The sequence below is a fragment of the Pelophylax lessonae genome (assembly GCF_965119305.1).
Source record: "Pelophylax lessonae genome assembly, chromosome: 2".
Classification (NCBI taxonomy): domain Eukaryota; kingdom Metazoa; phylum Chordata; class Amphibia; order Anura; family Ranidae; genus Pelophylax; species Pelophylax lessonae.
The window spans coordinates 434,256,541-434,271,273 of NC_138769.1; the positions used below are offsets into that span (position 1 = coordinate 434,256,541).

Consider the following 14,733-nt stretch of genomic DNA (forward strand, 5'->3'; position numbering starts at 1 on the left):
GCAAACTGGAGCTAGAATTGCAGGTGTAGGATATGTGGTCATTTTAGTTAGTAAATATAAAAAATACATTTTTTCTTCCCTTATATGGCAGTTATATGTTGCCAGCAAACTGTATTTTTAATTAGTTTAAAGTCATCATCCTCACTGAAATTGACTGATTTAATCAGAGCAGTTGGTTACTTAATTACATCATTTAAACAAAGACTTCATTGAATACAGAGAGGATAATTAGTATCATTATTTATGGTCAGTTTAAAAAAAAAGAACTCCAGATACTGTAGCAAAATAATGCAATGAAACACTAATGCTATCCAGTAAAAATTGCAATCAATTTGAGTTTTTTCCAGACATAACAGGCTTCTCTACAAGCTTATAGGTGAGACTGTGTGGTTAATTTACTAATGACAAATAGGTGGTTTACTTTGCGGTGCAACTTTCCTTTGGCACAGGAATTTTCCTTGGCTTGCTGAATGAGTTAAAGCTCTGATTACAGTACATCCATCTTTTTATTATGTGCAAGCAAAAATATTTTTTTCCTTGCATGTGATTGGGTAATTCAGCAAAGTGACTTTTCACACATTAAATAAACTAAGAGAAAACTCCAGTGTAAAATAAACATCCTAGTTGTCTTTAGAAGATCAACCCCATTGGCTTTTCACTTGAACATGTGTATAAACTAGTCTCATTCGGGCTGATTATCTTAGGATGTAGCACACTTACACCAAGTAAAAAAAGAAAAAAGAAATCTCACTGGTGTATGCAAATCCACCAGTGGTGGACTAACAGTCTCAGAAATGCACCATTGTCACTAGTATGTTATAAATAAATAGTAATTATCATGCCATGAAACTCATTCGAATTGCCCAGCTGAAAATGTGACTGGCTCTGGCTGAGCGCTGGCTACAACTTAAAGATGCCATCACCTCCCAGGAGGCCTTGCAAGGAGCTGCAATCGGCATCACTGAGGTGAGACCCTGACACCCCCACATCCCATCTCCCCCAATACACCCCATTTACCTACCCCAGTGCCCTGCCCACCCAGTAACCTTAAAAAAGGAAATAGCCTTCAATACTGTCTGGTTGTCTGGTGCTGGCCATGGCCTTTTGATCCTGCTGGCCATTGCCTGTGGGTCCTGCTGGGAGCTGGCCATGGCCTGTGGATCCTGCTGGCAGTTAGCCATGGCCTGTTGGTCCTGCTGACAGTTGGCCAAGGCCTGTGAGTCCTGCTATACATTGCCTGTGGGTCCTGCTGGGAGCTGGCCATGGCATGTGGGTCCAGCATTACCCACCAGCAGTAACCACCAAAAGTAACCGCCAGCAGTAACCACCAACACTACCCACCAGCAGTACCCACCAGCATTACCCACCAACACTACCTGCCAGTAGTAACCACCAGCAGTAACCGGAAGCATTACCCACCATCAGTAACCACCAGCAGTACCCGCCAGTACTACCTGCCAGCAGTAACCACCAGCACTACCCACCAGCAGCACCCATCAGCAGTAACCACCAGCATTACCCGCCAGCAGTATCTGTCAGCAGTAACCGCCAGCAGTAACTAGATACAGAAGGGCTGTAATGACCTCTCCCTGGAATTTTAGGAAGGATCCATTTCTTCCCGACGTTTTGTTTAGCAGAGCCAATTGGAATAAGTATACAGACACTTTTTTGTACCAGCGTCTAGCCTTACGGGCAATTAAGTATGACGCCATCATCTGTTCATTGAAGTCCACCCCTCCCATGTTAATGTTGCATTCGGGGACACAGAGGGGCTTCTCAGCAACAGCAGTTGTCATTGTAATTTGGACTGTCATATCTGCGTCAATAGAAGACAGAATGAAAACATTTTGTGTATCCTTCTACTTCACCGCAAGCAATTTCTTACACTTCAAGAAGGCTCTCTCCCCCGATTTAAGTCCGGCATCTACAAGTCATTGGGGGAAGCCCCAGTGATTAGGTCGCATAGTGCCACATGCACCAATTCCAGAATCAAAAAGGTGACTAAAAAGTCACACACTTGTGTAATAACTGTTCACATATAAATGGTACCCCTTCCCGAATAAGGGTGACACCAAGTCCCAAACAATCTTGCCACTGCTCCCTATGTAGTCTGGGCAGTCGGGGGGCTCCACACTGTTATCTTTTCCCTCAAAAATACAGAAACTACATGTATAGCCTGTTGCCCTGTCACAGAGCTTCTACATCTTGACCTCATATCTGGCATGCTTGCTAGGGAGAAACTGTTTGAAAACAAAGCAACCAGAAAATGTAATCAGGGACTTATAAATGCAGACAGGTAGTTGGGGTGTATAGAAGGCTGCAAATTTTTTGGTTGAAGTGAATTACAAGGGGCCGAATTTTCTGGAGCCGGTCATATCCAGGGTCACCCTGAGGACGACAGAATTCATTGTCATTGAAATGTATGAACAGCAAGATTTGCTTGTATCTAGTCCTGGCCATGGCAGCAGAGAACACGGGCATATGATGAGTTGGGTCAGTGGACCAATGTGACTGCAACTCACTCTTTTTAGTATTGCACATGATGAGGGATAGGCTCAGAAAGGTTCTAAATTCAGAAACAGTGATTCATTTCCCTGCAAATTCTCTGGCAAGGGTCAAATATGGGTTTGCTGTGAAAAAAAATTGATTGGCATATAAATTGTTTTGGTCCACAATGGATCTTTCATGAAAAACAGCTCATAAAAACAAAGGGGAGTAAAATTGGCTGTTTCCACCTGAATTCCGGGTTTGCCAATGAATGGGGAATTACGGGCACTGCAGAAGTGGTGGGCTCCCAATCAGGATTTGCAAGCGTTCGGGAAGGACACTATGGGCTCTACGGGCCTCTCTTTGAATTCTTGGTGGCTGTGGGACACTACTTGTGCTAGCCACCGCACCAGCTTGAACTGCACTTCTGAGACTCGCCACATCACCAAGTGTTACCGCAGTGCTGTTTTGCCTATGACCAGGATGTCCTAGGCCACTGGTGCTTGCCAGTTCACAAGAAGGTTGAGCGGCACTAGTACTGACACTCTGCTGCATCAAAGAATCATGCGATCGTTGCACCTCAGCAACCTGGGAATGGGGTCAGGTACGCCTGACCTTAGCAGGGACCACTACTCCATCATCAGAGCTATCTGTCAGGGTGCCGCTGTGCTCTACAGGTTCGAATACTGAGCCTGATTCTGATAGTGAGGTTTCCTCATCGCTCTCATCTGTCATGCTCAGCATTGTGTAGGCCTCTTCACTAGTGTGCCTCTGTTTGGACATTTTGGCAAATTAAATTTATAGGTACCTAGTGTGACTCAAAGGCAAAAAGCACCTATTTGCCAAGGACTGTTTGAACGGCTACCAACACATTTAGCTGCTAGCGCTAGCAGAGATCAGGCCTGACTCTGCTAACGCTGCAGTTTTGTGTGCTGTGTATGGAAACTACTTCTTGGGGGCAGGGTGGGGCAGAGGGGCTAAATTCAGATGCTGGAAGGTGTCAGGACTGATCCTGCTAATGCTGCATTTTAGGAACACTATACTGAACTATTGGGGATGCTAGTATAGTTCTGATCTGATCAAAGATATTCATTCGTTTAGACACTATACTAGTAATAGAGGTGTTTAGTGTGTGTCACTGGCAATAAAAGGGTTAAAATATATTACTGAATATGTGGCAGGCAATCTGACGCTATCCTGGATTGATGCTAACTAAAGCTAACTGACATCACCCGTGACACAAATACGGTGATCAGAAAAAATTTCTGTACGCTGTAATAATGACATTGTGACAGGGCAGTGAAGGGGTTAACTGGGGGTGATCAGGGGGTAAAAAATGTTTTTAGGGTATATATGGCGGGTACCCTAAACCTATTTGGGACTGACACTAACTACCACTAACTGCTGCTCACACTTACTGAAGTCACCAGTGACACTAATACAGTCATCAGTAAAAAAAACCTGTACACTGTGTACAGTGATACTGTGGCAGGGAGTTAAAGGCTTAACTGAGGGGTGATCAGGGGGTGAAATATGTGCCTATGTGTACTGGTGTCAGTGCAGTGCTTGTGTACTCACTGTTGATGCTCTCTCGTCACTCGCTGGAAGCGAAAAGGGTTCCAGGAGGGGAGATTGCATAATTTCCTGGGCCTTTGTTTACATTGCACAGAACGTTCTGTGATTCACCAGAGCCTATCAGCAGGTTCAAGCCAATGATTTATGACGATTGATCAGTTTTTAAATTAATCCAATCACTCCCGGGTCGGCCGGCGTGCATGCGCCCCCTACCTGCGGACACGAGCAAAGGGTACTTCAATTCACCCAGCCTAGCTACCTTGCTGCAGTAAATGTTTGACAACTGGTTAATGAAGGAGCAATAAAAATATTAGCATTAGTAAAAGGCATAACAAAGTATTTGTTGATATAATAGAGTACAAGGTGTACGTTCAAAACAAATTTCAGAAACAATATTAAAATGATTGTAAGCTTTTCAGCTATGTAAATGTAAAAAAATTGTAGCTCTTACAGTATATTATAAAGCAATTGATCCCTCTTCCTTTGCTATTACTAATCATAAAGTTACCTAGGGTACAACTATATGTGGTGCAGAGAGGTAGCTACTCCTGGGCCAAAGTTAGGAGGGTAATTCTCATTCTGTATGTACAGTATCATTCGTGTGCTTGTGTGCTTATTTTGCATTTTGGACAGAAAACATACAATAACATAATACAATTTTATTGAGAAACAGAATCAAAACACAGCCACAAATAACCATACAGAATTAGAATTTTAGCATACTTAAAGTACAACTGTTTAACCAGGATAGAAAACAACAACAGTATGGTACAGAGTGTGGGGGTCTACACGCCACCAACAAATGACTGATGACGGTCAAAGAAGTTTATAAGGTGGGAAACTAGGGCATATTCTCTACCAGTAACAAAAGAGAGAAAAGGGGGAAATAGGGGGGTAGGAATGGGGTCAGAACTCAATGACCTCCCAATGGGGGGGGGGTCCCAGGGGTAGCAACTTTGGATGCGTCCGTGTAAGTAAATGACTTGCAAACATCCGAAAGGTCTGAATCAGTCGAGGTTGATGACGAGTTTGCCCATTTATTGTAGAAGCGGTGTCGGAAAGAAGGGGAATTGAAATCTGTATTAATGCTGTCCTTGCGTAGGAGAAGTGTAAGCTCTCTTTGTACTTGAGTAATTGTTGGGGGTGTTGTGGAGATCCATTGAGTCAGAATAACCCTCCGAGCCACCAGTAGACAGGTAAGAATGCAAGTTTGAGGAGCGACGGAGGGTGGACTCGACCAAATTTGCAGACGTTTATCCCAATGGCCAAATATCAGAAGCATAGGATCCTTAGGTAGTTGAAGTAAAGTAATGTCTTTGATGAGGGTCAGTACCTGATCCCAAAAGGATGATATAAAAGAGCATGTCCAGAATTTGTGTTTTAAAGAGGGTCTCTCTGTGTCATCTTTTTTTTTTTTTCGGCTGCACTAGAGTTATCATGAGTTAAAGAGGGTCTTTATCATAAATCATCCATCTGCCCAGAGCGTGTCTCATTGTACTGTTCTTTGGATGCACCCTCATATATATAATAGTTAAAAAAAGAAGCGGCTCAAATCAAAAGTGTACTTCTTGGACACTCATCTGTACTGGGATAGAATTCCTATGAACTGAATAAAAGTCTCTTTGTGGGTGGCTCTTTTGGCACCCTCCCAGCTGACATCAGTTGACATTGATTGAAAAATTAATGGAGCCGGATGACCAGCTGTCGAAATCTGAATAGCAGCTGCATCTAACCAGATGCAGCCACTGTTCAGGTTTCTGACAGCCGCAGGCACTGACAGTCAGATTACAATAGGCTGCATTGCAGATTTGTCTATCCACACTGTAAAGTCAGTGTATGGCCTGCTTTAGACCAAGCTATCTAAACAGATATCTGTCTTCCTTGAATATCAGGGAGAGCACACGCAGGCAAATTATTTGAAGTTCAGGTTTCTTATCAGCTGTGCAAAAGAACCTTTAATCCACAGACTCAGTTTGCAAGAACACGTCAGACAAAGGTTGCATTATCAATAGATAATATATTTAAAAGGATATTTTTGATTTTTCTACAATATGGGAAATATTCAGTTTCTTAAAATTGTTTGTGGTCAGTTTTTTGTAATATTTTTTAATGTTTATCATTTATAAATTGATCTTTTATATAATATTATTCAGTAGTTGTAAAAGTCTTAATTTTGACTATAATTTGACTAATTAAAGGCAAATGCTGCCTTTCCCACAATGTTACAATGTTATAAACATATTTAGGGTTTAACGGGTATCATAGTGCCATAACTGGTTCTTTGTAATCTAAAATTCCAGATGACTTCAAATTAGACAGTGTGCCTTTCCGTTCACTCATTCTGACGTGTATGTTGTGAATAGACCTGAATACCAGAGAATCAAATGACAAATTCAAATAGTGTAAACTGCTTTAAATTCTCCACCTGGTGGCTGAAAATGGTAGATATGAAATTAATATGAAGTAATTTTGCATAGAGATATTTTTAATCTTGAACATAAATAAGTCCTGAACATAAAAAAAAAACAAAATATACAGTACACCCAAACACTTAAACAAGTTTTGGCTGGAGTCAACCTAGTAGTTTTTTCTTGAAGGCTTTAAAATGCACTTTCAGGCAATTTAAGAAAATATGTTGCCTTTTTTAAAAAAAATGGAAGTAAACGATACAAAACTTTAGTTCTAAAAGCATTCCTTTCTATCTAACTTGTTCTAGCATGATGCTGTGTCATTCTGAATTGTTCCAGCCTTTTAAATTGTATACTGAAGTGATAGTGCTGCTTTTTATTCTACTTTTGTCATCCACACTGGAGAAAAATAACAAATTCCCCCACGTATCCATCATCCATTGTCAGAAGAGGATTTAGGGTGTGTTTGTGGCATCCATGTAACTTCTTCTTTGTTTGCTGCATATAGTTCATATGACCTTTCTGCCTTATTAAGTAAGGAAGATAGTAAAAATGTAACACATAGCAACCAAATGGATATCATCTTTTATTAACTTAAAATATTAGAAAATATTCAGAAAGGCAGGGAATAATGCATTGCATATATTGTCTTTGAAATACATAATAAGCTTTATGAACCTTTGTATGCTAATGGCTTTTAAATTGAATATATGTTGGTTGATGAAGAAGTGTTTTAATGATAAACATGCAAATGTAAATGTTTCAGGAAATGATTAGTACACAGGATATGAGTAAATGAAGATTCAATATAATATGACTTATATTCTACAAAACATAGAGACATTTTCTTTCTGTCAGAAGGGTTTGCCTTCCTTTACTTAGTTCCTGACATTTGCCACTGAGGATACACTTCAGCTTGTTCCTTCTACTTCGATTAAGAGCCGGTCCGCACTAGCGCGACTTGTCAGGTGACTTGTCAGCCTGACAACTCGCGCTCCCTCGCGGTCCATTGACCGCTACAGGACCCGTTCTTATAGGAGCGACCCAAGTCGCTCCGACTTAGAAAAAGGGTCCTGTACTACTTCGGGGCGACCTCGGAGCGACTTGCATAGACTTCCATTATGTGAAGTCCCTGCAAGTCGCTCCGAAGTCGTGGTGCATGGGAATGCACAAGTCGCCCCCGAAGTAGTACAGAGTCGTGTCGCCCAGTGTGAACCGACTCTTAGAGGAGGAACGGTGGTATTGGTATCTGTCTTCTGAAAATGCCTCTCATTATGCAAAGCATGGACAGAAGTAAAATTATGTATTTTAAAGCAATATTTACAAATATTAATCTTTTATTATAACTTCTGAAGAAGTGAGCAAGGGTTTATATACAGTATACTTTAATTTAAAAGGGTGGATTCTTATTAGATCAATATTTGTTGTCATTTATACAGAATGTGTACAACAATCCATTTTCCTGACAGATATGTTTTTATTCGACTTGTTTTTTCTATGCTAAGACTTTTATTTATAAGTAAGAGTAAATAAATAAATTACCATATTTGGCACTGTATTAATCTAATTTTCTAATTAAACCTGATCTACAACCGCAGTTTAAAGAGTTGGGGTGACTGATCTGTGTAAAATGCTAATTCCAAAATCATTGTGTACTAATAGAATCTGCTTTCTACATGACATGCAGTATCAGCTTTGATACAACGATGGTACATTACTACAAATTTATGACTGGGGGTGTTTCATCTTTCAATCGTAAATTGTTTTTTCCTTTTAGTCACACTAGAGTTGATTTACTAAAATTGGAGAGTGCCAAATCTGTTGCAGCTCTGCTTAGAAACCAATGAGCTTCCATTTTTTTTTTTGTCAATGCTTAAGTGCCGGTTCACACTTATGCGGTTGCGCTTGCAATGCGAATTTGCAGTGCGAGTTTACCTTATGTTTTTCAATAGTACCAGCACGATTGTAATGAAAATTTGAGTGCGTTGATTATGTTAATTAAGCTCAGGAGGGGTGGAGCTGAGGGGAAAATCAAACAAAAAATAAGAATTCGCACATAAGAATTCGCACATATCTGAACTGATAATGCGAGTCCAGACCGATTTACATTGATGTCTATGGAGACTAAATTCGCAACGCAACGCTGTAAACTCGCACAAGACCCTTTTTATCATCGCATCACATTCGCATCTGGATCGCAACGCATAGATGTGAACGATCGTCACGAATTCAATGTATTTTGTAAATGCATGCGATTGGAGACTATTTAGAACGCATCGCATTCGCAGTACAAGCGCATAAGTGTGAACCGGCACTAACTGAACAAGCTAAAGTTAGAAGCTAATTGGCTACAATGTAAGCTGCACCACATTTTGCACTCTTCAGTTTTAGTAAAACAGCCCCATTATGTGTATGTGGACAGCTCACATTGCTATCAACACATAACAAAATTAATCAAAACATGTTGTACTATATAATATGATGTTAGACAAGCCATTATCAACTCTCTATTCTTCTAGATGTGCATCATTTATGACATCGCTGACAGCAAACTAAATATGTGTACCTTTTTCCTAAACCAAAGGATGGTTATAAATGGGTAGAACTCTTACAGTAATAATGAGAGTTTATAGAGATGGACTACTGTGGTAAAAAGCACACTGCAGTGAGTTAAAAACTAGACAATATTAAAAGTCACTAAATGCACCAAAATAGGTTTCCTTCTTTGGAAAAACAACCTAACAATGACCAACATGCTGAAAAGTTTGTATGAGGGACCAGAGATATTGACATTAAAACACATTATCTGTTGCAAAGGCAACCTTGTAGTAGCATCAGCTGAAAAAATGTGAGTATTTGCTGGTGGCCTTACAAGAAAAAGAAAGAGAAAAAAAATACATAAAAGAAATGTTAATATGGTAGCCAACATAGTGTTTTTTAGATGGATCCTAATACTAGAATGGGCACATTTTTTCTGTTCAGGGTTGAACTGGAGATTGTGAATCATACAGAGACTACAAAGGTAATAACAAGGGACCACTACAGAATATTTCCCTATAAAATAACTTTTATTAAATGTATCAAAATATAAACACTTATTACACCCATTAAAATCAGACATATTTGTCCAAAAATGTAACCTAGGAATGCTTTTCTCCCTTATAGTAGAAATCCCATTATACTCCAATTGCATAAAAAGTCGAACCATCCAGGAGTAAATTCCCCTAATTGCAAAATATTTGGAAATTTTCATCTTGGAATAAAAATCCCTTCTATATTAACACCTGGGTTGTACTGCAGGTACTTATTAGAATCCAGTCTATTCATAGAAATATATCTATGTCATAATTTATTTTGTATCCAGTGAAAGTTGCTTGTTCTTCCTTAAAAAGGACATTTATAGTCTATTAATCCTCTTAAGCATGCATGCGATGAATAAGCTTGAGCTATGTTTTTAGCCTGAACACAGGATTCCAGCATGTTACCTGTCATCCTGGAAAAGTCCATGTATTGGCAAAAAAACATGATGAGATTTATTTGGACAGGACCTCCACCCTATCCATGATCTACAGTATTTACACATGGATGGCTTTTTCTTTTTATTTCAAAATATTTTCCTATTTATTTTTTAAAACATTACTCTAGCAGAGTCAAAATCAGGATTTTATATTTTGTGTTTTTTTTTTACAACTATGTAGTACTGGTGAGTACTGCACTTTAATGTTGAGGTAAGATTATACAAAAATTGGAATGGGGAATTTTAGAAGTTGCTTTGGAACATTTTATAAATTAACACTTGAAACTATATGCTGTTCCAGTATGAAGTTCTCAGTATTACCAGTGTCTTATTGCAAAACCTGCGCAAGCTGCATATAACTTGTTAACTGGTTATTGTTATTTAGTTCTGAATTTTTCAAATGTTTATGAATGTATTTGTTTCCAGTTGAAACTAATTGAACAAACTGTAAAAGGATATCTAAACCCAAAAATGTAAATACAATAGCAAGCAGCTTATCATGCTTTAGATGTGGTGAATGCATGTTTTCTTTTTACGGGCTATGGATATTTTCAGTAAGTACAGAAAATGTAGTATCCTTGTAATTTGATGTAAAATTAACTGACAGTAAAAATGACACTATCTTACTCCTGTAAACAAATCCCCCTTCTCCAATGTAATGGAGATTAACAAAGGCATACATGGTTGTAGTCCAGCCTGTGTATTAATGGTGGGCATTGTCACTTTAGGACAGAGAATGTGTTACTGGCAGGATCACTAGGTGAAAATAAAAGGAAAAAAAAATGAATATACAGTAGCTATCGCATAAGCTGAAAATATATTTTTTTCTTGTGACAGATATGCTTTAAGATGCATACAGAAAAAATATATACTTTCTTTTCCTAGGAAAGGTTTCAGAGATCTAAATACTTTTTTTTATGCCCAATGCATTCAATTCTTTCTCAGTTCATCAGCACTTACATTGAACTATACTGTATCTTTAAAATGTATGTACCTTGTTTATGGATGCATCAGGTCTACCCACATCTCCTTGTTTTTAGATGGACCACCCACATTTGTGGGATACTTGGCAGGTTTAGCAAGTATGCCAAATTTCAAAACATTTATATCATTTTCTTTTAAATATGGTGTTCAGCTTTCTGCTGAACTGCTTTAAAAATTATGTTATGAATGTATATAGTTATAAACCAACCAATTGGATATAGATTTGAGTAAAGTTCTAGCTTTTAGATACACAATCTCAAGACAATGAGCTTTCTGGTGTGTTTTTGGTGCATTTACATTTGTTTTGCTGCATTGCATTGCAGTTGCACTCCATACAGAAGGCAGCAGATTATACTTTTGTTGTCTGAACCGGAAGTGAATGTGCTGGTGTCAACTAGGGCCATTGGAATACATGGAAAACACTGTGCATGCATTTTAAATGGAGATTAAAACAGACTGGACTGCATCTGGTGTGAACCAGCCTTGTGAACTAAGTGCCTCTTAGTTTACTAATAGATACTGTATAAACCAGCAGGGGTCAGATCTGAGCATATATCATTAACTGGACTAACTGCATAATTGTTAAGATACATAGAAAAAGCAAAGCAACAATGTATGTCTGCTTAGTGTTTTATTTCTAAAAGGTGTTTAGCAATGTATGCATATTTTTGGTAATAGGCATATTGAGTTGAGCTCAATACCACATAAAAGATAATGCATAGTTTTGTTCTCTGTGAATACTGCAGTCCAATAAATCTTAAATTATGTCTATCTATTGTACAATAAAGTGTATGATGATTTGAAATGTGCTTAAATGAGAAATCATTACCATTTTTACACTGGGATTTTACTCATTGGTATGCTACATCTACAGAAAAGTTTACAGATGATTATAGAGCTCTAATTAGTCCCGGGAGGGTGCTGGAAAGGCCGAGCTTCTGCTCATTAGTCTGCCTGCATGGTTGGAAGCTGGTTTTAGGTACATTTAATGTGCATAATTTACAGTGAATGATATACACCTCCTTTTTTTTTTCTCACTTCCAGATATTGCAACAGATCATCCTGACAAGAAGTCCATTTTAATGTATGTTACATCACTCTTCCAAGTCCTGCCTCAAAAAGTCTCCATTGAATCTCTTCGGGAATTGGACACCTTACCTCGCCAAATTGTTACTCCAGAAGAACATATTCGACATTATGACCAGCGGCATTTCTCTCAGCAAGTATGGTTATTTTGTTTAAAACTATTAAAGTATCATCACCAATGCAATTTAAGAAATAGGAAACATAAGATAATTAAATCAAATATAGTTTGCATGGTTCTACTCAGCCTTTTTTTTCAAGTTTATATTAGTTTACAATAGTCCTAATTTTATAACTACAGATCCAGCATAGCTGTACCTGGTAACATTTTAATGTTTACATGTCCCCATTACTTTTACAACTAAGCATTTGGCTGTTTAACTTTTTTTTTTTTAAAAAATGTTTATTGAAGTGTTATAATAATACATACAAATTTATGAACATATTATGAAGCAAGTATACATGTAATGTATTATATCCATACGTTGATCTATACTATGTAAAGGCTGTTTAACTTTTTAAACCCTTTTCGGCTCATTTCTTTTCCCATAGTACAGCTTCAGGACATGTGATTTAAAGGTTATATATGGGAGTAGATTTTCTTTATGAGAACTAACAAAGGTTGACAGATTTTAATTTGAAGAGAATAAGAAAAGATAAGCCACTACTATATGGATGTTTAGTGATTATGTATATTTTTTTTAATATTATTATACAGGATTTATATAGCGCCAACTGTTTGCGCAGCGCTTTACAATGTGAAGGAAGACAATACAGTTACAATACAGTTCAAAACAGGAGGAACTAGAGTAGAATTGTTAACTTAAAGTATAACTATGAGCAAAAGAAAAAAATGACATACAGGTGCATCGCAAAAAATTAGAATATCTTAAAAAAGTTAATTCTTTTCAGTAATTCTATTAAAAAAGTGAAACCGATATATTTTATATAGATGTGTTACACACAGAGTGATATATTTCAAGCATTTCTTTCTTTTAATTTTGATGATTATGGCTTACAGCTAGTGAAAACCCAATTTTCAGTATCTCAGAAAAATAGAATATTACATAAGATCAATAAAAAAAAAAAATACTTTTAATACAGACATGTTGGCTTAGTGAAAAGTATATCCATGTACAGTATAGTTTGCACTTAATACTTGGTCGGGGCTCCTTTTGCATGAATTACTGCATCAATGCGGCGTGGCATGGAGGCGATAAGTCAGTAGCACTGCTGAGGTGTTATGGAAGCCCAAACTGCTTTGATAGCGGCTTTCATCTCATCTACATTGTTGGGTCTATTGTCTCTCATCTTCCTCTTGACAATACCCCACAGATTTTCTATGGGGTTTAGGTCAGGCTAGTTTGCTGGCCAATCAAACACAGTGATACCATTATCATTAAACCAGGTATTGATACTTTTGGCAGTGTGGGCAGGTGCCAAGTCCTGCTGGGAAATTAAATTAGCATCTCCATAAAGCTAGTCAGCAGAGGGAAGCATGAAGTGCTCCAGAATTTCCTGGTATAGGGCTTTGCTGACTTTGGACTTGATAAAACACAGTGGACCGATACCAACAGATGACATGGCTCCACAAATCATCATGGACTGTGGAACAATTTGCATTTAATTTGAAAATGAAGGTCCCAGAGTCTGGAGGAAGAGTGGGGAGGCACAGAATCCAAGTTGCATGAGGTCCAGTGTGATGTTTCCACAGTCCGTGAAGATTTGGGGAGGCATGTCATCTGCTGGTGTTGGTTTACTGTGTTTTATTAAGTCCCTAGTGCAGCCCTCCACCAGGGATGTAATATTCGGTTTTTCTGAGATACTGAGTTTAGGGTTTTCACTATCTGTAAACCATAATCATCAAAATTAAAAGAAAGAAATGTATTAAATATATCACATTTATATAAAATATGAGTTTCTCTTTTTGAATATAATTACTGAAATAAATTAATTTCTTAATGATATTCTAATTTTATGAGATGCACCTGTATATGATGTACTCTAATGATAGCATTAGTACAGCATTTCTTGTTTTTTTGAGTCCCACTGTCACATAGTTTTAATACCTGCTCCTGTTCCTGCCATTAGAACAGTTATTTTTCAACTTCCCAAATCATACAACTTCCACTTTTCGTTGTCTGATTGGCCTGTTAAAGGAAGTAAAAAAATAATGGATCTGCAGGCAGGATCAACAGATAATAAAAGGGGGGGGGCACAGAATACCAAAATCTGCTGTGGTAATGCTAGTGACAGTCTTCATATATGTCATTTTTTTTCACTATAAAGTATAGTTGTAGCTTCTTTTTTCTGTTCCTTGAGTCATCAGAGCATATTTTATTACTATATTGGACCCATTATGACATTTTATGCAAACTAAGGGCTCTTGCGTGGTTCCTGTTTGCAGAAGTTTCTAAAGACGTTTGATTTAAAAAATCAGTAGCAATTACCAATTAACATTTTTACATTGATAACTAGTCTGATAAATGTCTTATTTGTCCTGCTTTCTTTGTGATCCTTTTAGTTAGAAACATGGATTTAGTAAATATTGGTATTTAAACTGAATTATTTTTCCATCTACTCTCATGCACTTAATCCAAGCCTGATAAAAAAAATCTAACCTTCATATTTAACGTCCACGTATTTACAGTCTGTGAAGTATAATTTTGACTTTGTCCC

General features: G+C 37.9%; 1 protein-coding gene across 1 annotated transcript in view; it reads left to right on the forward strand.

The window, feature by feature from the left end:
* DMD (dystrophin) overlaps positions 1–14,733 on the forward strand; it is a 3,625,631-nt gene that overhangs the window by 1,091,143 nt on the left and 2,519,755 nt on the right. The window contains exon 8 of the mRNA XM_082246191.1: positions 12,016–12,194. Coding sequence (XP_082102317.1) covers positions 12,016–12,194 — 179 coding nt within the window. The remainder of the gene's footprint in view (positions 1–12,015; positions 12,195–14,733) is intronic.